Source organism: Poecilia mexicana, unplaced genomic scaffold, assembly GCF_051168715.1.
Source record: "Poecilia mexicana isolate PSO_F unplaced genomic scaffold, ASM5116871v1 scaffold_8, whole genome shotgun sequence".
NCBI classification, from domain to species: Eukaryota; Metazoa; Chordata; class Actinopteri; order Cyprinodontiformes; family Poeciliidae; genus Poecilia; species Poecilia mexicana.
This window is the reverse complement of record NW_028263377.1, coordinates 24,274,978-24,299,717: the sequence shown is the minus strand read 5'-3', so window position 1 is coordinate 24,299,717 and position 24,740 is coordinate 24,274,978. Positions and strand designations below refer to the sequence as shown.

Here is a 24,740-nt window from a genome sequence, read left to right as displayed (position 1 = left end):
CATGTAAAATGTAAACCTCAGTTTAGTTGTTTTGTAATTAATATTTTTACTAGGAGGAAAGGTGACATGACAACAGGATCTCTAACTGCTAATGTCACAGTGAGCCACATAGTGCAGCTTCTCTGTGACGCCGACAAAAAGGAAAAGAGACGAGAACAAATGAGAAATCGAGTGTACGGATGGAAAAAGGCTTACAATTCACTTCCTATGAGGATATACATTTTTTTCATAAGTGAACAGGACAAAATATGTAAAAACCAAGTTTAAAGATAAAATAAAAATAAGGTGGAAAAACAAGGAAAAAATGTGTGAGGGGAGGCAGAGTGGGTGGCATCACTCAATCTGGGATCAGAGACTGCAGAGAGTGAAAGAATGTCGTGAAAGGCGCCATAGATTATAGAGTTTAGTGGAGTTGCCTTTCACTGAATATCTAATCCTAATCCTGAATATCTAATCTCCAATTGTAGAGGATTAGATTTTAGAACGGATATGGTGTCATTGAGCCACTGACCGCTAGAGGGCGCTTTAGTTAATTTCCGATGAAAAGGAGATGCCATTATGCCAATAAGGAAGTAAATGCTAAAATATCCAATTAATTAGAGGTGAACTGTTTGTAGTCAACTGGGAGCCCAAATATGGGTTTGATAAATGATCTTATTCCACCAGTTCTTTAGACCCAGTTCAAGTTCCCAAGCTGCCTTAACTTTGGTTGAGGAGTCAAAAGACAGAATTTAGAGATATATGAGTTTTGAAGAGGATCAGCTCAGAAACATCTCCCACTACAGGTTCGGTGGTTTGGAAGGAAAACTGGGAAACAAACCTTTGGCACAGAGTCTAATTTAAAGGTATAGATGAGAAGAAGGGAGATTAAACTCTAATGAAAGGTCTGCAGCTGCTAAAGATACCTTCTTTATAAAAATATATTGGGGGAAGTGAGAAGAGCATTTAGAGAGGATGAGGAACACGACTGGGCCTCTAACTGAGATCCATTGATCTAAACCAAATTTAAATCTTGTGGATGTGTGCTGCCCAGTAACACAGTAGGAAGTTTGGAAATGACTGAATCTGCCACTGAATTTACATCTATGAAGTTTGGATTGTAGATTCTGGGTTTGTAGCTGTTTTTTTGTGTCGGCTGCTGAATGTTGAACATGATGTGGTTTTCAGTGTGCAGGTTCTCTGGCGCCCTCTAGTGTCTATAGGTGCACATCGCTGCCAGAGGCCCAATCCAGCATAGAGGATGGAATATATAGCAGAAAATTATTTAATCCGGTTTTTTAATTTGTCTTTTTTACAGAATGGCATCAAAAACAATTCAGATGGTTTGTGTGGCTCTCGGCGCCATCGGGCTGATTGGGGTCATCATCTGCTGCGCCCTGCCTGAGTGGTTTGTGATCCATCTTGATAATGAGGTAACAATATGATCAAAAGGCATTTATGGTTGACATTAGCATGATAGTTATGATTAGTTAACTGTTATGCTTTACCAACTACTATTTTATGTGTTATTGTATAATTTAAGCAGAAAGTCTTTATAACAGACAGAAATATAATATTGACTTTGCAGTTTTACGCCTCATCAGAAACTTACAGATTCCTGACATCATCTGTTCTTTTCTAAACTGTTTAAAGACTCAGTGAGATTAATTTATATAAACTTCTGGTTTGGATGGAAGTTTTAAAAGATTCTAAAATAAACACAATTCTGACATTCAGTAAAAAGAAATTAATTAGATTTTTCTGTCTTAATTAATGTCATAGACCATGTTTAATAAAGTGAATGTAAATATCTGTTTCTCTGTGTTTGGATGGATAGGAAGTTCATTACGGTCTGTGGAAGATGTGTGGAAAGTACAGAACTGGACTGCAGGAGTGCGTAACGTATGAAAACTTATTGTTGCCGATATTCTCTGATATTCGTGCCTTCAGGCCCATGACCATCAACAGCTGCATCCTCTGTGGTCTCAGCCTCCTCCTCCTGATCTTTGGTTCCGACTTCACCCCATGTGTTCAGAATGAAAACACCAAACCCAAAATGATCCTGGCGGCCGGAGTGGGCCTGATACTGGCCGGCCTGCTGGTGATCATCCCGGTCAGCTGGGAGACAAATACTATTAAAAATATTAGAATTGCACAAGAGCCAAATGAAATTAGAAATGCAGCAGAGAGAATGATGGAAATGATGCTGGGAGCGAGCATCTATATCGGCTTTATAGCTGGTTTGATGTTGATGCTGACTGGAGGTCTGCTCTGCTACTTAAGCAGATCCAGCAGCTCTGGAGGAACCGCCAGCTTCTTCAGCAACAGAGTTTAAGCTAAAACATACAGAATGTAGAGGCTTGATGGAAGGAACTGGTGTCCAATAGATGGGCAGACAAGGGATAAATTTAGGTAAAAACTGGGAAGATGATGTGAAATTATAATTTCCATATTTTTAACATTTGGTGCTGAAAGGCATGTACACTGTAAATCCTTTGAATTTTATTTTTATTTTGGCATAATTCCCAGAATTTTTCTTAAGATCATTTTAAAATTTGACTTAAAGATCCTCAGAAAAAATATTTTGAAATGCATAAATGCAGGAAAATTAAATTTCAACAATCTTTTGATGTATTTTTGTTTTCTTATTAAATCCATTTTATGTTTTTTTCATGCTTTCTTGATTCTAGTTTAAAGAAAACTGTCAACATAATTACCAACCAGATTTGCTTCAATTTCATGATGTTTCTCAGTTTTCGGCTTTATTTTCTATTGATAAAACATTTACTGTAACTGTTTCTGTTTTTGTACAATAATCACAACAGATCATTATCTTTGATCAGATACAGATGTGATTGGAAAATAAATAAAATGTATCAAAAAACTCAATTTCATAGAATATGATTAGTTTTACAAAAATATATAAAAAATTAAAGCAATTTAAGAGAAAACTTGATTCTTCATCTCAAATGCAAAAGAATATTATTTTACAAAATTATGTGTTGTAATAAAGAGTTACTGTCTGACTTTATTTTATCGTATATTTCAGCTTTTGCTTCTGTATTTTTCATTTTAAACAATAAATGAAAAGTTTTTGCAGATTTTTCATGACTACATCTTTTTATGAGTTTTTCTTAAACTTTAATATTGACACATCTCAGTTTAAATAAAAAATATCCTAAAATCTTCACAAACTGTTAATTCATTTCCAGCATTTTGGTCCTTTGGCTCAGATGTGCAATGATACTAACTGCATTTCCTTTACAAATGTGCGGGTTTTTTTTTTTTTTTTTTTTCTAAATTATTTTCTTTTATAATCTGCATTAAATTTATCCTAATCATTGAATAAGAATTTTATTTAAATAAAAGTAAAACAAGTACTTTAATTTAGAGGTTTTATTTTGTGTTATTGAAAATAAGATATACAAAACATCAGGTTGTTAATCAGTCATTAACAGCTATAATACCAACAAAGTTTAAGTCATAATTTAATAGTTCTTGGAAGAAGTAACCAATGTTTTTTTTTATGAACATGATATTTACCAATGACCAGCAACAGCTGTATAAAATGTGTTATGTCTCGGTTCATGTCTTTATTATTAAAAATCTATAAAGTCTCTCATCAAAGGTAATTATTTACCCTACAAGTTTACCTGCAGGGAAAAATATTGAATTGGTCCTGTTTTTTATAGTTGTTTAATTATTTAGCCATAAACATATATTAAATAGTCTCTGGTCAATATACTACAACTACAGTCGTCATGGCCAAAAGTTTTGAGAATGATTCAAATGTTAATATTTACAAAGTCTACTGCTTCAGTTTTTATAATGGCAGTTTGCATATAGTCCAGAATGTTATAAAGAGTGATCAGCTTAACAGCAATTAATTGCAAAGTCAATATTTGCCTAGAAAATGAATTTTATCCCCCAAAACACATTTCAACTTCATTGCAGCCCTGCTTTAAAAGGACCATCAGAGGAGAACGACCAGGACACCGGTGTCACCATCCGGGGGTCAGTCTGGACATTGTAGGGAACTATAAAACCCAATCTTCATTTTCAGAGTTTCTAACAAATTTTCTATGGGTTTTTTAAAAGAAAACACTTTATCTAAAATAAAACCAAGATACTTATAATTATTGACAAACTCTGTGCACAGCAGTGTAAAGCAACAGAGAGATCGCTGATAGTTTAAGAGAAAACTATTGCTTTTGTCTTGTCCACATTCAAAACCAGCTTCAGAGTATGCAGATGAGCTTGAGATTTTTTATTGTTGACAAAATCAAATGTTTCTAAACATTTGCGAAAGGTGTCAAAAGTTACATCCTGTTATTCTTAGCTTAGATGATCAAACTCTTCATTGGCATGAAACAAAACCACAGATGTGCAAAAAACAAATCAGAACTTCTTTTGTGAAGCAACAACCACATCTACAGTGTCAATTCAGAGTCACCACTCTGCGTAAAGTCAACAAACAGAAGAACCTGCAGAATGTGAGAAAGGTAAGCAATTTGCCTTTTTTATTTATTTTTAATGCAAAGGGAAAAAAACTGATTTAAATATTGCTATTTCCTCATGAAAAGGAGAGGAGGAACTTTTCCTTTTCATGAGGAAAAAGAAAAACTCCTTATAGGTCCTGATCAAAAATAACAGAGATTTTTTTTGTCATAGGAATCATCAACACCTGTGCAGGTGGTCAGTGAGACATAAGACTGATATTAGGTTTAGTTATTAAACATTATATTAACTACAAGCAATGAGAACTGAAAAGATGTCTGCTTATATTATTTACATGCTAAAATAATCTGATAATCATAATTTTTAAACATAGAAATGGAAAATAAAACGTAACCTACATCCATTTGATGTCAGCTGGGGAATATTCGCTCCGTAAATTAGCAGGAAATTTTCTCTCTATCTAGAACTAGTGCTTGGTATTTTTATTGAGGTCATGAATGTTCAGTTTCACTTTAGTTTTTGTGCAGATGGAGAAGGACAGTGAAAGACTCATCATGTGGCTCGTTGAGCAACTTTGATACAGGAAGGTTTTAAGTTTTTTTGCAGCTAAATTTGAGTAAAATGTAAACCTAAGTTCATATGTAGTAGTTTTTATGTCGGCTCCTGAATGTTGAACATGTTTTATTCAGTGTTCAGGTGCTCTGGCGCCCTCTAGTGTCCATCTATGCACATTGCAGCCAGAGGCCCAATCCTGCATAGAGGATGGCAGTGGTTGGATGATTGTTACCAAAGCCAGAGAGAAACCTAAGAATATTTAGCATAAAATGATTTAATCCCTCTTTTGTAATTTTTCTTTTTTGCAGAATGGCATCAAAAGCAGTTCAGATGGTTTGTGTGGCTCTCGGCGCCATCGGGCTGATTGGGGTCATCACCTGTTGCACCCTGCCTGAATGGCTTGTCCTGAGAAACTACAGCTATCCTGTTCTGGTGGCTGAAATTAGCATGATAACAACGATTAGTTACTTTTATGTTTTTTTTCTATCACCTATTATTTTATGTGTTATTGAAGAAGTTATGTAGTACATCTGCTTAAATTGTTATAAAATGCTTTTCATATGAAACAAACTTTGCAGTTGAAATTGGCTTCTGTCTCTTTAAGAAGCTTCTCCTCCGTCTTCACCATGTCATTGCAACAATGCTTCTCATTATGCTGTTTGCAACCATTTTGGGAGCTTTTGAGCTATAGTCTCCATAAGCATTTGCTTTCAGTTCTTTGCAGTTTTTTGTAACCATTCTTGGGGTGGAACAATGAGGTTTACCTCTATTTTAGCCCAATATTGTTAATTAACCTCATCTGAAACTTACAGAGTCCTGACATCATCAAGTGGGCTTTCCTAAACTGTTTTAAGACTCAGTTATATTAAATTGTATGAACTTCTAGCTTGGATGAGAGTTTTAAAAAATCTGCAAAAAATAAACTTGCTTATTTCTGACTAGGGCTGAAACGATTCCTTCATTAAATGATGTTTATCATTTAGCACACCATGTTCCAGTCGGGTCATTATTTGCGTTGCGCGAAGCTGTCACTTCCACCCGAAAACTGAGTGTTAGCAGCATAATGTCCAATTTTCAAGTTCTGCCTGGGAGTATTTTATTGATTCATGATAATGTCCGGGTTTTTGTAGTTTTTGGGAGAACAATAAACATCCTTAAAATGACGGGAGCGATGCCTGGAGTTCGGCAGCCTTTCTCCTCTGGGAGCTGCTGTTTCAGAGCGAACGGCGGGATTATTTATACAGGTGAGCGGATAGACCGAACACAGTGGGCGGCGTTAGATGCATAGCTTTACGGAGGAACTGGAAAATAAATTCATATCATCCCGGTTGTAACAAACGGGGGGCAAAGCACATCGTGGCGTAGCTGGTAGGACGAAGGAGTCAAATCCAGTCGCTAACATGAACACAAAGTTATAAATGTTAGGATCTGTGTTTTCTGTGTAGTTTTTTAGGTTTTTCTGTGTTAGTCCAGTTTCCCCTGTGAATCTGTCTTCCCTGTTTGCTCCCAGCTGTATCCAGTTCCCTGATTACCTTCCCTGTGTATTTAACCCCACCTGTTGTCTTTGTCTGTGTCGGATCCTCATCGTGTGCTATGTCGTCAGTCTGTTCCCTGTGCTGTCTCTGTTTGGACTTAAAATTAAAAATTATTATTTTCATCATCATCCTGGGCCTGCCTGCGTCTCATCTCACCTCACCAAAACCTGAATCATGACAATAAATGTCTGGGCAAAGTGAGAGTTCATCTATTAAACTGACTGAAGATGGACCAAAAGCTGGAGTTTAGACATTTTAGATTATTGTATAACTTTTCTTCAGGTTAACTTAGAAAGTGAGCTGTTATTGTTACAAGTTAATTTTCTAAACTACAGACAAGTAACTGTTGGGAAGCTCAACTGTGAGAAATTGGACTGATGTTGGTATGCGATAGTAAAACTGCTGTTATGTTAGATTTACCAATGTTTTATTTTATCTTTTTTTAATCTGATTACTCAATCAATTGTAAGAATAATCGATAACTCGATTACTAAAATTCTGACATTCTGTAAATAGACAATTATATTTTTCTATCTGATTTAAAGTCATTCGTTGCATGGAACACATTTAATAAAGTGAATGTAAATATCCGTTTCTGTGCAGGGAAAGCCAGTGGGAAACACAAAAACTGGTATAACTTAGAATATACTGAGCCAGAGGAAATTGCTGGATCCACAGGATCCATTGATATGGGACAAGTAAGCAACCTCGAAGTGGTTGAAAATGTCAAGACCAATACTGACAACAGAGATGAAATATTAGTAGTGAACGAGGATATTTTTTCACTTGCTAAACAAACTGAACTTGAGAACTGGAAAAGAAACAATGTATTTGTGGAGGAAGAAGATGAAGGTCAGAAATGCATATCAACGAGGTGGGTGTGCACACTCAAGAAAACACAGGTAGACATAGTACCCAAAGCCAGACTGGTTGCAAGAGGCTTCGAAGAAATTAACATTCAAGAACTTCCTAAGGATTCACCCACTTGTTCCTCTGAATCTCTAAAGATGGTCATAGCTGTTATATGCCAAAATAAATGGAAGCTGAACTCTATGGACATCAAAGCAGCTTTTTTGCAACAGGATGTGTATCTCCGTCCACCTCAAGAGGCAGAGAGCGAAGGAATCGTATGGAAGTTAAATAAATGTGTCTTTGGCTTGGCAGATGCTTCCTTGTTCTGGTACAACAAGGTGAAAGAAACCATGCAGAAGCTGGGAGGAACTGTGTCAAAAGTTGATCCAGCTTCTTCTACTGGCAAGATGATTTCTGTAAGGTGACAGGAGTTCTTGCATGCCATGTAGATGACTTTGTATGGGGTGGTTCAGACAGTTCCTCTTTGCTAAATGTTTGTAGTTGTGATCATAGGATTGTTGCTACTCAGCTGTTTCTCCTCTCTCTGCAGAGGAAAACTGAAGCTCTGACAGAGTGACCATCAGGTTCTTGGTCACCTTCCTGACTTCTATCCCTGATCGCTCAGTTCAGACGGACAGCAGCTTAATGCTAGTGAGGTAGCTCCAACAGCGCCCCCTGGCGTCAGAAGAAATCTGAAACCCCGGTCTGTCCGTCCACCCACAGCCCAGAAGACAGCCAGCAACCAGCAAACACATCTGCAGACCAGCCTACTGCAAAACATATCCAAGATAACAAGATGTTTCTTGATGAAAAGTTTCTGACAAGTTAGTTTTGTATAATTTCAAGTGAACTAAGATATTTGCTCTAGAAACTAGACAAAAACACTTGGTAAGATTTAGTTTCACAGTCACACTAATAAATGTAATTACAAAACACTGCTTGATTTTACAATAAAACAAAAGATGCAATAATACTGAAATAACATCAAGAGATGCTCTGATTATTTGAATGTTACACTGAGGGTGAAATAGACAGAACTATAGTTTGAGTGCAGCATTATTGTTTACCATTTTAAATATTGAAAATGTAGCTGGAAACATGAATGATCCATCGTTACATGTCTGAAAATGGCAGGTTTCAGTTCACCTTTCTGGCAAAATGTAGATAAACTGTTGCATGTTTTTGTTTTGAAGTTTTCAGTTGAGTGAAATGTATTTTGGTTTTTTAATGCTCTTTAATGTCAATTTGGATAATTTATCCTTAATGGTCTAAACTTTCTGGTGATTTGAACATAACAGTTCTTTCTGTTTTGCGCCTTGTAATGTAGTTTCCTCCCCACAGGATTAGGTAGCAATGAGAAGTGAAAATTACTGGAAAATAAAGCCCAACTTTGCTGCAATAAAAACACCTGTGGTTATTTAAATTCATAATTACTGACAAACTGCATTTGTGCGCCTGGATCAGCAGGAAGCAATAGAGGGATCTCTGATGGTTCTCAAGAAAACCACTGCTTTTGGTTTATCCACATTCAAAACCAGCTAAAGGGAAAGTAATGAGTTTAAGATACTCTGTGGTGTTTTTACTGCAGGAAAGATAAAAGCTTTCCAATAAACATTTGCTAAAGGTGAAAAAGTTACATCCTTTTACTCCAAGCTTGGATGACCACAAACTCTTCATTGACGTGAAAGTAAACACCACAAATGTGCAAAATATACAGCAGAACTTCCTTTACGAAAAACAACCACATACAGTACAATCTCACGTAGTTCCTTAAAGTCACAACTATTACAAACCACTGCAGAAAGGAAAGCAGTTTTTACCTTTCTCAACTTATTTTTAATGCAAAGAAAAACTGATTTATCTAAAACAGAATAAATGTTGGAGTCTAATCTATAAGAAATCCATCATGAGCACAAAATGAACCTTCTGAGACCGAAGGTTAGCTTTTCTTTTATCATTTATACATTTTTAGTGTGCTCTGTAGATTTTTTAAAAAGTTGTCTGATGGTTTTTGGGCAGGCAGCAATTACAGACACATCACAAATTATATTCAGTTCAGTTTATTTCTATTGCACCAATTCACAATATGTGTTATCTCAAGGGAATTTACAAAAAAACAACGAACATTTTAATTTTCTATGTTAAAAAGTAAAAGTTAGTCGCAGGAGAGCGAGAACGTTTAGTAGTTTAGTTATCTCGGCCGAAGCCAACCTCATGAAAAGAATCACAGCTAAACAGTTTGTAGCTTCAATAAAGAGTTAAATAAAGAAACAAAGTTAAAAGATAAACTGGGGCTGATGTTCAACCCAGCATATTGGGGAGAGATCAGTAATGGGATCTTCCCCCAATGCATCTCGATTTCTATACATGAGCAGAACTTTAAATACTTTTACCAACTCATTATGATCGCCTTCAGAGGATGTTCCCTGATGCTTCAGATCTCTCACCAAAAGTCAGACTAATTCTGGAGGATCTGGAACCCATTGCTTTTGATCAATATAAACTAGAATAATCCATTACTGTACAAATCTTCCTCTGAATTTCCCCTGCAGAACAGCGACCCCTGCTGGCTCCTTTTTGTACATATTCACTCTACCAGAATGCTGCATCTGTTTTTTTCATGTGTTTTTGGGATAGAATAAAAATAATCTCCTTTATTTTGATAAAAATGAAAGAAACTTTTCCTCTTTACTTTATTTCTAATAACTTGGCATTAATATAAAGAATAGAAATGGACATTAGTTCACACTAAAACGATTTAATTTGATGAACTGTATGAAAGTGATAAATTGAACGTTTTCCCCACCATAATAATGTAATTGATTACCTTGTAACAGCAGGACTGGATTATTAACACTCTACAGCTTTAAGCTGATCTATTGGCGACATAATTGGCCTTTTTCCTCTGCATGTTTTTAGGGAGGCAGATTATATTTAAATCCCAGGAACAAAATCGTTAAGATGCAGCTTTAAAAACTGTTATTGTGATTCATTAAAACAACATAATTTAAATGAGTTTTATAGTTTATGCTTCAAATGTATTGTGACAGAAAAACTGTGTAAAGAAAGGCAATAATTATGTTAAATAAATAACACCAGTTGAGTTGAATCAATAATACATTAATGAAATATGACTATTTCTGTCGGCTCCGTTGTTTATTTTTCTCGTAAACAAGCTGAGATGAAAGTGTTTTTAACTCTTTAGGATCTTCGTCTTTATTCCGTTTTGTTTTCTTCACCGTTTGCCTTTTTGGAGTTTCATCAATGTGTTAGGGAAAGATATACACTCTTAATAAAAACTAATAAAGGAAACAACATGCACCTACAGTTACCTCTGGCTCAGTGTCAGTGCATGCTAGCTGCCACCAGGTGGCACTGTTGCTGCGGCTGCACAAAACTTTCTTGTAAGCAGAAAAAATGAGATTTCATGGAGATATTTTCATGCAGTTGCCTGACATAAATTCAATTAAAAAATACAGTGGTTCCTGGACAGTCAGTTCCCCTGATGCAAATTTGCATCAAATGATACAAGTTTTACATGTGTGGGATCAGTTGGACCCCATTTCGACAAACAAGGGTTAAATATCTCCGATTAGTTTCCCCTGATGCAAATTTGCATCAGAGGAAATTTGTCAGTCAGGAAGTCCAGTGGTTCCTGGACAGTCAGTTCCCCTGATGCAAATTTGCATCAAATGATACAAGTTTTACATGTGTGGGATCAGTTGGACCCCATTTCGACATACAAGGGTTAAATATCTCCTATTAGTTTCCCCTGATGCAAATCTGCATCAGGGGAACTGACTGTCCAGGAAACACTGGACTTCCTGACTACATCTCCATGATCTTATGGGGATGTAGATACATGTTGGTATAAAAGTTGTATCCAAAGTTGTATATTTATTTTCCTTTTGATTCATAAGAATCAAAGATTGACATTCTTTGTGATCTTTTCCAGTTAAATATATGACTATACACAGGGGCGCTGCCAGAAATCTTGGGCCCCCTGACAAAAATTAGGTTGGGCCCCCCTGCCTGGCTGCTGTTACAATTTTTTGAATCTATTTGACCCTTAAAAAGCGTCATAATTTTAAAGGCTTGCATCTGCCTTGCTTTCTTTGGTTCAATACTGATAATTAGCACAATATTTACTGCTCATGAATTTTACATCCAACAGTCCACATCCAGTATGCAAGTAGGTTATTTAACCCTTGTGCGTGCGAGGACTGAGGCAAACGTAGAGGACTATGGAAAACGATACAAGTTTTACGTGTGTGGGGTCAGTTGGACCCCATTTCCACATACAAGGGTTAAATTTCTTCTACTAGTTTCAGATACTGAAATGTCTCTCCCCATGAGCAACAGTAAAAAGCAACGTGCAAAATACACGTAAAGCAATCCAAACTTCTCAAAAATGCCAGTAGTTGCATTTTATTCAAGCTGCAGTACATAACTTTAATAAAAATATGTTTTCTCCACATTTGTTAAAGTTGTCACCATGTCATAGCGGTTTGTTCTGAGACAGATAATCTGAAAACAATCAATCTCCTCCATCTCCTTCCTGAATTACTATTATTGGTTAAAGTAATGCATCGTTCTGACCAAAACAACCAATCAGAACCAGTAGGAAGCTCTTAGCGCTGTCAATTAGCCTCATTTACTCACTGCTAAATGTTCTGATGGTGGAGAAACAACTTATCATTACAAGAAACTGTTTATCTGCCGCCATTAGCTATGCTAGCTAAACTGAGCATTCACAGTTTGAATCTGCACAGCTCTGTGCTATGCTAGCTTCAGCACGGCACAAATCAAGGGGGAGGAAGGGTGAGCAGCATCACATGAGATTGTGATTGACAGCACTAAAACTCTCCTGCCACTGACTTGTTGTGTCTAGCACTGGGAGAAGGCAGAGGAAATATATTTTTCACAGATTACCTCTCATATCATACTGTCACAACATAATGACAGTTTTAAAAAAATATGTGAAAAAAAAAATTATATGAAAGTCACATCCTGCAGCTTTAATTTCACTCAGGAGAGAACAGGTCAGGAGGGACGTGGGTTAGAGCTGCTGCTGACTGACTCATCTGTTGTGAAATGGTAAAAGGTACAGTGACAAGTTCAATATAGGCGCTTTCGCACTGCACGGAATGGTACAGAATGGAACGGTTGTGTTCGCATTACAACTTGTGATCGGTTCCACCCGGCCCCCTGGAACCACAAGAGCTGTGGTTCCAATCGTGCCGGCCAAGCGGTTCTGCTTAGAACCAGCAGCTGATTGGCCGCTGGTTGTTATGGAGTCAGACGATGATTTTCCGTTGACAGCTGGCTCTCACTACTATATTTTGTAAAGAGTCTGGAACAGTCTACGGTATTTTTCTTCCGTATTTCTCCTGGCAATACGTAGAAGTCGTTCAGCATTTTGTCTTCTGAGGGTAGCTTGTTGGCGAAATTTAATTAATTGTATGAGGTTGATGAGCAGCAAAATTAAATCCATGTCGTCCATTGTTGTTGTCGTCATAGTAGTAACTGTTCGTCTTCTTTATTAAATTGGCAGTTAGCAACCAACCAACTCAAACCACATTGTTTAGTTTTAAAAATAATGACGTCCGGCACCACTTTGATGGCACCCCGGATGTAATGCGAACACAACCGTTCCGTTCCGTGTGAAAGCGCCTTATATGAATACTCAACTGCAGGGCTTCGGTGTCGGGACACAGAATGTGAATGATAAGTAATCTTCACAAAATTACACCGTTTAGCAACTTCTAAAGTGTCCACCCTGTTTCAAAGAAGAAATCTTACACAACTTATGACGACAGTCACATATTTTGTCTGCCGCGATCCCCGCTAGCATATTGTGCTAGCTAATGTTAGCACTAGGTAAAGTTCATAAACTAGGCTTGTGTAATATTCGCCTGTCTTTATGTTGAATTCGTTAACCAGCGCACCTCTGTCGAGTTGCATTAAGCGTGGAAAATACCAAATATATCTGGAGGAAATATGTGTTAAAAACTGTTGTGCAATCCTCCGTGTGTGCGTGTGTGTGTGTATTAACTAGCATTGAAGCTAAAATGGGAAAACAGCGGATCGTTGCACCAATGTTATTAGGTCCACATTAATCTGCACCACACGTCAAGTGACTGTGTAGATTATTTATTTACCAAGCACATAATCAGTGTTGTCGATGAGGGGAGGCAACATTACTCTTAAATATATTTTCTTCCAGATGTAAAATGTAAAACTAAGCTGGTAGGTCACAGGCCGAAGGAGGGTATTCACATAATTTCTGTTTTTTATTATTTGGTGTGTATGTGTCTTGTACTTAGTTTTATTCCGAATTAGATGTAATATGCCTTTTGCTGTGTTATATTAAATTAAATTGGTGTTCTCCTAATTCCTCATTCTAGTATGACCAGCAGAGTGCAGCTGAAGCAGGACTGCTGTTTGGTTCCTTTTCACTAGCATTTAAGGAATTAAGGAAAACATTACCAACATATTCATATATTTAACTTGTCCCTTGTTCCTTTTACCACTTAATAGATGAATCAGTCAGCAGCAGCTCTAACCCATGTCCCTCCTGACCCACGTCCTCTCCTAAGTGAAATTAAAGCTGCAGTAACTTTCATAAAAATATTTTTTTTTCACATTTTTTAAAAACTGTCATTATGTTGTGACAGTAAGGTATGAGAGGTAATCTGTGAAAATTTTATTTCCTGTGCTTTCTCCCAGTGCTAGAAACAACAAGTCAGTGGCAGGAGAGTTTTAGTGTTGTCAATCACAATCTCATGTGGTGCTGCTCATCCTTCCTCCCCCTCGATTTGTGCCGTGCTGAAGCTAGCAAAGCACAGAGTTGTGCAGATTCAAACTGTGAATGCTCAGTTTGGTTAGCATAGCTACCAATGACAGCAGATAAACACTTTCTTGTAATGATCAGTTGTTTCTCCACCATTAGCACAGTTAGCAGTGAGTGAATGAGGCTAATTGACAGCGCTAAGAGCGTCCTACTAGTTCTGATTGGTTGTTTTGGAGAGAACGATGCATTACTTTAACCGGTAATAGTAATTCAGGAAGGAGATGGAGGAGATTGATTGTTTTCAGATTATCTGTCTCAGAACAAACTGCTACGACATGGTGACAACTTTAACAATTATGGAGACAACATATTTATATTAAAGTTATGTACTGCAGCTTGAATAAAATGCAACTACTAGCATTTTTGAGAAGTCTGGATTGCTTTATGTGTATTTTGCACGTTGCTTTTCACTGTTGCTCATGGGGAGAGACATTTCAGTATCTAAAACTAATCGAACAAATTTAAGTAACCTACTTGCACACTGGATGTGGACTGTTGGACATTAAATTCATGAGCAGTAAATATTGTGCTAATTATCAGTATTGAACCAAAGAAAGCAAGGCAGATGCAAGCCTTTAAAATTGTGATGCTTTCTATGGGTCGAATAGACTCAAAAAATTCTAACAGCAGCTGTGAAGGGGGCCCAATATAATTATTTTGTCAGGGGGCCCAAGATTTGTGGGGGAGCCCCTGCTGATGGTTCTAAAGATAACCATTGCTTTGTCTTATCCACATTCAAAACCAGCTAAAGGTTATGTAATGAGTTTAAGATACTCTTTGGTGTTTTTACTGCAGGCAAGATAAAAGCTTTCCACTAAACATTTGCGAAGGATAACATAAAGTTACATCCTGTTACTCATAGCTTAGATGACCAACACTCTTCATTTACGCAAAACAAAAACACGAATGTGCTAAAACTACAGCAGAACTTCCTTTAAGAAAAACAACCACATACAACACCATCTCACATACTTCCTTAAAGTCACAACTAATAGAAACCATTACAGAAATTAAGCAGTTTTTATCTTGTTTACTTATTTTAATGCAAAGAAAAACTGATTTAGCTAAAACTGAACTGTTGGAGTCTAATCTATAAGAAATCCATCATAATGAGCACAAAATGAACCTTCTACTACCGAAGGTTAGCTTTTCTTTTATCATATATAAATTTTTAGTGTGCTCTGTAGATTTTTTAAAAAGTTGTCTGATGGTTTTTGGGGAGGCAGCAATTACAGACAGTTGCAGGAGAGCGAGAACGTTTAGTACCGTATTTTCCGCACTATAAGCCGCACGGGATTATAAGGCGCACCTTCACTGAATGGACTATTTTAGGACTTTTTTCATATATTAGGCGTACCGCATTATAAGGCGCATAGAATAGACGCGTCATACTCTATTATTACACATCCACATTTATAAAGAATTGGTCCCCGAGTACTTTATATAGTAGGCTGGCCCAGTTGTTGTTTCACTCACGGTGTTGGTGTTGCGATATTATGCCCAACTGCTTTCTGGGTAACACAGACCAACCGACATGCTGCAGAGAGTCTCTGTCTCTCTTCCCCTGCCCCTCCCCCCCTGGCTTTAAATGTATTATCAAACTTTATTAACAAACCAACGTTCTGACAACTATCCCAGCATGCACCGCGCATTTCTTCTTCTACGGGGGAAAAAGAACCGTAGTGGACCAACTACGTAAGCAGCTTACTGCATGTCTGTGTAAACATGAGGTCTTTCATTTCGATCTGAGTTAATTAGCGTAGCATTTCTGCCGGGTTTTCACAAAATATCAGCCACGACAATGGACAGGGGAACCAACAAGTTCATGTCATCTTTTTTGGACGACATCAAGGTGTTTGAGCCACTGGATGCCTCTAACATTGTGCGTGTCACAGCTAAAAGCTACCGACAGATGAGGAAAACAGCAGATCCTCACACCCTCAGCATATAGCTGTGGACAAGATCACTGATGCCTATTGTTCTTGCAAGGCTGGGTAAGTCGGCATTCATGGCTTTGATGGTCCACAATGTACATTAGCATGTGTTTACTACTGTAGCTTGTGTTTGTGAGACGGTCACGCACGTGGTAGCTGCGCTGTGACGTAAAATGGGCATTAGCCAATGAAATGCGGCCCCTGTGGTAAGGTCCGTTGCTAGACCTGTTGTGGCTCAATATTGGTCCATATATAAGGCGCACCGGATTATAAGGCGCACTGTCGGCTTTTGAGGAAATTGAAGGTTTTTAGGTGCGCCTTATAGTACGGAAAATACGGTAGTTTAGTTATCTCAGCTGAAGCCAACCTCATGAAAAGAATCACAGCTAAACAGATTGTAGCTTCAATAAAGAAACAAAGTTAAAAGATAAACTGGGGCTGATGTTCAATCCAGTAGATTGGGGAGAGATCTGTAATGGGATCTTCCCCCAATGCATCTCGATTTCTATACATGAGCAGAACTTTAAATTCTTTCACCAACTCATTATGATCGCCTTGATATTTGCCGATCATAATGAGAAATAACGTTAACATAACAGGGAATAAAGCAAATTTGGTAATTCGCTTTTAATGTGTTCCAGATGCAAAAAGAAAAAGCTCTGACATAAACTTGTTTATTTACTTCTGCCAGGATGTTGGTGGTCATTTTTGTATTTTTATTGCAATGTATCGTTATCAACACATAAGCATGCATTAGTTTTAAAACCAATAAATAAACTGACTTGGAGAAATACATTTAGCCAAACACACCTGGCCCCTAAAAGCAACACTTACTTCCCTACCTGGCCTTCTCTGACTCAACACTTGCTGGTCTCTCCATCCTCATGCTCTGATCGTCTCTAGCAGCTGGAGGAATCAGTAAGACCTACAAGCCTGTCCTGCTTCAGCTGCACTCTGCTGGTCATACTAGAATGGGGAATTAGGAGAACACCAATTTAATTTAATATCATAGCAGAGCAAAAGGCATATTACATCTAATTCAGAATAAAACTAAGTACAAGACACATACACACCAAATAATAAAAAACAGAAATTATGTGAATATCCTCCTTCGGTCTGTGACCTACCAGCTTAGTTTTACATTTTACATCTGAAGAAAATGTATATATTTAAGAGTTACGTTGCCTCCCCTCATCGACAGCACTGATTATGTGCTTGGTAAATAAATCATCTGCACAGTCACTTGACCTGTGGTGCAGATTAATGTGGACCTGATAACATTGGTGCAACGATCCGCTGTTTTCCTATTTTAGCTACAATGCTAGTTAATACACACACGCACACACGGAGGATTACACAACAATTTTAACACATATTTCCTCCAGATATATTTGGTATTTTCCACGCTTAATGCAATTCGACAGAGGTGCGCTGGTTAACGAATTCAACATAAAGACAGGCAAATATTACACAAGCCTAGTTTATGAACTTTACCTAGTGCTAACATTAGCTAGCACAATATGCTACCGGGGATCGCGGTAGACAAAATATGTGACTGTCGTCAAAAGTTGTGTAAGATTTCTTCTTTGAAACATGGTGGACACTTTAGTAGCAACTAAACGGTGTAATTTTGTGAAGATTACTTACCATTCACATTCTGTGTCCCGTCACCGAAGCCCTGCAGTTCGGGACGGAGTTCTGGGATCTCAGGGAGTCATCCGCTTTAGTCAGCGCTAACCAATCGGAACACGTCTTACACCGCTCGTCCTTAAGCCCCGCCCAGAATGTTCATGTAAGCTTCGCCAAAGCAAATAAAGTTGTATAAGCAAGAAAAAAAAATAGACTCAATCAAAAAAAATCTTTAAAAAAAAAATTGTTTCGTGAAAAAAATATTATGATTAAAAAGATTTTAAGATTTTTTTTGTGTGACATGATTTTTTTTATTGAATACTACTTTTTTATTTGACTTTTTTTTTGATTGAATAATTGTTAAACAAATCTAACTCCATAAAATACATTCTTTAATAAAACACTGTAAAAATGTCTGTTCATCAATGTTAATATAAAAATGATCAGAATCATTTCAATCAAATAAAAACATGGTGCTCTTTATTCAGAAATGCCCCAAAACAATTAAATAATCACATCAAAAGTTAGAAACTGTCTTTAGTCATTTCTTTGATTACCAAATATATTAATGTGTGTGAGAAAATGTGTCAATGACGGGTATTAATTAAAATACTTTGTAGAACGGCACTTTCTGAAGTTAACCATAGACATTAATACGTAGACCTTCATGGAGCCCTGAGTCGTACGTAACAGCGTCCGCCATCTTCTATGGGGCAGCAGGTCGATCGGAGCTCCTTAAGTCCTGTGCTGTGTGGACTTGTTTCAACCGTTTTACGAAACAAACTGGATTCATTGCCATTACCTTTCACATGTAAGGATGAAAGATCAGAATTACTTGATTTTGCAGCCAGAAATTCGCTTCTAAACAACCGAAAAATATTTCCTATGTAGCTAAATTGGCCCAAAGTAACCGCTGATTGTTAGCTTAGCGGCTAATGTTTTCACACTGTTTTCTAATGAGAGAGAGGTGATGAGAAACAGCTGTTAGAGGAGAAGTTCATTAAAAACCAGAGGATTTAGTGAGGAAAGATCAGTCAGGATCCGAGCTGAAGCTGCCGTTCTTCAGTCTGTTTCCCAGCTCAGCTTCTCCATGTCGGTATTTAGATGCTACGAGTCGGAGCCCAACATGCTGAAAATGTCTTTTTCTGAATGTGAAGGAAACATATATGTATTTTCTATTTCACTTTTGGATAATTTCTCTTTTATCCTTGGCTTTAGCCTGTGAACCAGGACGTCTCAGAAGTCATTGAGTTCTCCCAGTGTGACCAGCAGACTGAAGCCTGTGACCAGTGTCCCCAGTATAATAAATAAATGTTTTATTCTTTAACTTTTTGTGTAAAAGTGTATCTGTCCATCAATGTTAATATAAAAATGATCAGAATAATTTATATCAAATAAAAACATTGTGCTCTTTATTCAGAAATGCCCCGAAACAATTAAATAATCACATCAAAAGTTAGAAACTGTCTTTAGTCATTTCTTTGATTACCAAATATATTAATGTGTGTGAGAAAATGTGTCAATGGCAGGTATTAATTTAAAATACTTTGTAGAACGGCACTTTATAAAGTTCGGTCCATTCACTTGTATTAGCTTACAGGCACATATTCCACATTCAATATGGCGGACGCTGTGACGTATCGCAGCAACGGGCCGACCCGCTCCATGAGGCGTCTACGTGTTCATGTCTGTGGTTTAGATGACCACAAATTTTCCCTTTCCTGGGAGCATAAAACCGCAGATGATGTGCAAATATCAAGCAGAAGTTCTGTGGTGAAGCAACAAGCACATCTACAGAACCATTTCAGTTTCCACTTGACTTAAAGTCACAACAAACAGAAGAACCTGCAGAACATCAGAAAGGTAAGACATTTATTTTTATCTTTTTCTTTTTAAAGTTAAGAAAAACTGATGTAGCTAAAAAAGAAGAATTGTTGGAGTCTAATGTATAAGAAATCGATCACTATGTGCACAAAATGAACCTTTTTAGACCAAAATTTAGCTTTTCTTTTGTCATTTATACATTTTTATTATACAGATGTTGTGTCATTGTTTTTCGGCAGGCAGCAATTACAGATACATCAGGAGACAAAACTAATTACTTTCCATTCAGTTTAGTTCTTTTGCACCAATTCATAATACATTATCTCAAGGTAATTTACACAACAAAAATGAAGAAAAATTTAATTTTCTAAAGTAATTTTTAAAAGAAAACCTTATATTACAGCACGTTGGATACTACAACATTTCTAACAGAAGAAGAAAAAAAGATAATAGGATAATTTCTGCCTTATTTTTATCCAGGGACCAACCTAAAGCTTTGTGCATTCTGATAATAATTATGTATTTGGAACAAATAGAGCAAAACGAGCTGCTCTGCTTTAGGTTAGATGTTTTTTGAAGCGTTGGACCGAACCATGGAGGAAAAATATGATGGTTTTAATTTTTACCAGAACTCCTGCTGCAGCGTTCTGGATCAGATGAAGGATTTTAACTGTATTTTATGGACTTTCTGTCAGTAAACAAGTTCCAGCCTTGAAGTAACAAATGCATGGACTGTTTTCTACGTCTCTCCTGGACTGGATATCTTTAATTTTAGCAATAACCCAGACAGAAGGAAATCAAAGAAACCAGTTTAATATGAGATTTAAATAAGTCCTGGTCAAAAATAACTCAGAGGTTCTTTACTTTGTCACCAGATGCAGGAATGCAAACAGACATTTTGAGCCTCATGGCACAAAGAAATCAAGCAGCTGTCATCACATCTCTGATCTAAAGTCTCTTTTCTCTGCCATGTTGCTCTAACCTGTTTGTAAGAGCCATATGAATGAAATGAATGATTATTGAGGGAGCAAACGCCTTTGACACTTGGGTGGTGGGTGTGTCGAGGTGGGCGTGGCTGTCACTAAAGTTATGAATGGGAGCCATACTGGCGTGCTGGCTTATTATGTTTGAGGAAGCGGGTGAGTCAGGGTGGTCATAATTTCTGTTGACCGTTTTAATGCCGTTTATTGTTGGCACTATTGGATGGTTTGGCCTGGTCAGTCAGTGTAAATCTGTAAGATCTGAATAAGACAATCAAAGTGGAATAAATAGATGATTGCAACAACAAAGGAAGTGGCCTGGAGTTATTTGAAGCACGCATCGGACAGTTTTGAATTCCCCGGGTTATCCCAGTGCAGCCCTCATACATCTTTAGCTATGTCACACGTCTACTGTTGATGTGCGGTTTGGTTTTACCCCAGGCAGTGAGGTTTTCCGTTATAAGCTCTGTTCCTCAATGTGGTGAGCGTGGCGTGAGCGCTGCAGCTGTGGTCAACTCTGCTCTGATGTTTGCAGCAACACTCAGCAATGGAGATTGAGACAGTGAAAGACTCATCATGTGGCTTGTTGTGTAAACTTGATACAGGAATTTTTAAGTTGTTCTTGCCCAATGTAAAATGTTAGCACATGTAAAATGTAAACCTAAGTTTAGTTGTTTTTTAATTAATATTTGTACTAGGAGGAAAGGGGACATGGCAACAGGATCTCTAACTGCTAATGTCACAGTGAGCCACATAGTGCAGCTTCTCTGTGACGCCGACAAAAAGGAAAAGAGACGAGAACAAAAGAGAAACCGAGTGTACGGATGGAAAAAGGCTTACAATACACCTCCTATGAGGATATACATTTTTTTCATAAGTGAACAGGACAAAATATGTAAAAACCAAGTAAAAAGATAAAAAAAATAAAAATAAGGGGAAAAACAAGGAAAAAATGTGCGAGGGGAGGCAGAGTGGGTGGCATCACTCAATCTGGGATCAGAGACTGCAGAGAGTGAAAGAATGTCATGAAAGGCGCCATAGATTATAGAGTTTAGTGGAGTTGCCTTTCACTGAATATCTAATCCTAATCCTGAATATCTAATCTCCAATTTTAGAGGATTAGATTTTAGAACGGATATGGTGTCATTGAGCCACTGACCGCTAGAGGGCGCTTTAGTTAATTTCCGATGAAAAGGAGATGCCATTATGCCAATAAGGAAGTAAATGCTAAAATATCCAATTAATTAGAGGTGAACTGTTTGTAGTCAACTGGGAGCCCAAATATGGGTTTGATAAATGATCTTATTCCACCAGTTCTTTAGACCCAGTTCAAGTTCCCAAGCTGCCTTAACTTTGGTTGAGGAGTCAAAAGACAGAATTTAGAGATATATGAGTTTTGAAGAGGATCAGCTCAGAAACATCTCCCACTACAGGTTCGGTGGTTTGGAAGGAAAACTGGGAAACAAACCTTTGGCACAGAGTCTAATTTAAAGGTATAGATGAGAAGAAGGGAGATTAAACTCTAATGAAAGGTCTGCAGCTGCTAAAGATACCTTCTTTGTAAAAACCATTAAAACATGTCAGCCCTTATTACCCCCTGATGAAAAGGTTGGATCTGTGAGCGCCGGCTGAAACAGATAATTCTTCAGTAAAGGAGATTTTATAAAGATTTCAATTTGAAGTGTCCTTAATTTTTAATGCAGATAAACTACTAGATAATTTGTGAAGTCAGAGGGGTTGATGTATTGGGGGAAGTGAGAAGAGCATTTAGAGAGAATGAGGAACACGACTGGGCCTCTAACTGAGATCCACTGATCTAAACCAAATTTAAATCTTGTGGATGTGTGCTGCCCAGTAACACAGTAGGAAGTTTGGAAATGACTGAATCCGCCACTGAATTTGCATCTATGAAGTTTGGATTGTAGATTCTGGGTTTGTAGTTGTTTTTTTATGTCGGCTGCTGAATGTTGAACATGATGTGGTTTTCAGTGTGCAGGTTCTCTGGCGCCCTCTAGTGTCTATAGGTGCACATCGCTGCCAGAGGCCCAATCCTGCATAGAGGATGGAATATATAGCAGAAAATGATTTAATCCAGTTTTTTAATTTGTCTTTTTTACAGAATGGCATCAAAAACAGTTCAGATGGTTTGTGTGGTTCTCAGCGCCATCGGGCTGATTGGGGTCATCATCTGCTGCGCCCTGCCTGCGTGGGCTGTGGGACATCTTAGTGATACGGTAATCATATGACCAAAAGGCATTTTATGGATGACATTAGCATGATAGTTACGATCAGTTAACTTTTATACTTTATCAACAACTATTTTACGCGTTATTGTATAATTTAAGCAGAATGTCTTTATAACAGCTGTTATAAAAATGCTGTAGAAATGAAACATAATACTGACTTTGCAGTTTTACGCCTCATCAGAAACGTACAGATTCCTGACATCATCTGTTCTTTTCTAAACTGTTTAAAGACTCAGTGATATTAATTTATATAAACTTCTGGTTTGGATGGGAGTTTAAAGTAAACAGAAATTAATTAGATTTTTCTATCTGATTTAATGTCATACAGCATGTTTAATAACGTGAATGTAAATATCTGTTTCTCTGTTTGGATGGATAGGAACTTTATGCAGGCTTGTGGCAGATATGTGCAAAGCAGGGAACTGGACCGCAGGTGTGTGGAGCATATGGTGACTCCCTGGTGCCAATAACCTCTCAAATTCAGGCCTTCAGGGCCTTGACCATCATCAGCTGCATCCTCTGTGGTCTCGGCCTCCTCCTCCTGATCTTTGGATCCGACTTCACCCCATGTGTTCAGAACCAAGACACCAAACCCAAAATGATCCTGGCGGCCGGAGTGGACCTGATACTGGCCGGCCTGCTGGTGATCATCCCGGTCAGCTGGGAGACGCATATTATAAAAAATCCACCAGAGGGAATGGTGGGAATGATGGAAATGATGCTGGGAGCGAGCATCTATATCGGCTTTATAGCTGGTTTGATGTTGATGCTGATTGGTGGTCTGCTCTGCTACGTAAGCAGATCCAGGGGCTGAGGAGGAACCACCAGCTTCTTCAGCAACAGAGTTTAAGCTAAAACATACAGAATGTAGAGGCTTGATGGAAGGAACTGGTGTCCAATAGACGGGCAACAAGGGATAAATTTAGGTAAAAACTGGGAAGACGACGTTAAATTATAATTTCTATGCTTTTAACATTTGGTGCTGAAAGGCATGTACACTGTAAATCCTTTGACTTTTATTTTTATTTTGGCATAATTCCCAGAATTTTTCTTAAGATCATTTTAAAATTTGACTTAAAGATCCTCAAAAAAAATATTTTGAAATGCATAAATGCAGGAAAATTACATTTCGACAATCTTTTGATGTATTTTTGTTGTTTTCTTATTAAATCCATTTTATGTTTTTTTCATGCTTTCTTGATTCCAGTTTAAAGAAAACTGTCAACATAATTACCAACCAGATTTGCTTCAATTTCATGATGTTTCTCAGTTTTCTGCTTTACTTTCTATTGATAAAACATTTACTGTAACTGTTTCTGTTTTTGTACAATAATCACAACAGATCATTATCTTTGGTCAGATGTGATTGGAAAATAAATAAAACGTATCAAAAAATTCAATTTCATAGAATATGATTTGTTTTACAAAAATATATAAAAAATTAAAGCAACTTAAGCGAAAACTTCAACTGATTGATTCTTCATCTCATATGCAAAAGAATATTGTTTTACAAAATTATGTGTTGTAATAAAGAGTTACTGTCTGACTTTATTTTATTGTATATTTCAGCTTTTGCTTCTGTATTTTTCATTTTAAACAATAAATGAAAAGTTTTTGCTGATTTTTCATAACTTCATCTGTTTATGAGTTTTTCTTCCCTTTGTTAAACTTTAATATCGGCACATCTCAGTTTAAATAAAAAATATCCTAAAATCTTCACAAACTGTTTATTCATTTCCAGCATTTTGGTCGTTTGGCTCAGATGCCAACAGTTTAATCTGCTGACATCAAACCACAGCAGATTTATGAAAGTTACAGAGTTTTGAACTTCCTCATTCGGTTTATAAGTGAAGCCAACGTTGCACCATTTCACATTCGAAGATCCACCTTGTTTA

At 37.3% G+C, this 24,740-nt stretch overlaps 2 protein-coding genes across 4 annotated transcripts in view; both read left to right on the top strand.

Moving 5' to 3' along the window:
* Positions 1-3,078, top strand: part of LOC106908079 (claudin-4-like) — a 30,774-nt gene extending 27,696 nt beyond the window's left edge. For both annotated transcript variants that reach the window (XM_088007759.1, XM_088007760.1), the window contains exons 2-3: positions 1,298-1,412; positions 1,817-3,078. In XM_088007759.1, the coding sequence (XP_087863885.1) occupies positions 1,299-1,412; positions 1,817-2,314 (612 nt within the window). In that variant the 5' untranslated portion in view covers position 1,298 and the 3' untranslated portion in view covers positions 2,315-3,078. The remainder of the gene's footprint in view (positions 1-1,297; positions 1,413-1,816) is intronic.
* Positions 1-24,245, top strand: part of LOC148158112 (claudin-4-like) — a 51,924-nt gene extending 27,679 nt beyond the window's left edge. Inside the window, exons 1-3 of one of the 2 annotated variants that reach the window (XM_088007765.1) lie at positions 19,559-19,658; positions 22,719-22,833; positions 23,225-24,245. In XM_088007765.1, coding sequence (XP_087863891.1) covers positions 22,720-22,833; positions 23,225-23,659 — 549 coding nt within the window. In that variant the 5' untranslated portion in view covers positions 19,559-19,658; position 22,719 and the 3' untranslated portion in view covers positions 23,660-24,245. Of the gene's footprint in view, positions 1-19,558; positions 19,659-22,718; positions 22,834-23,224 lie in introns of those variants that run through there. The other variant, XM_088007764.1, reaches the window with a different exon arrangement.
* The last annotated feature ends 495 nt before the right edge of the window (positions 24,246-24,740 follow it).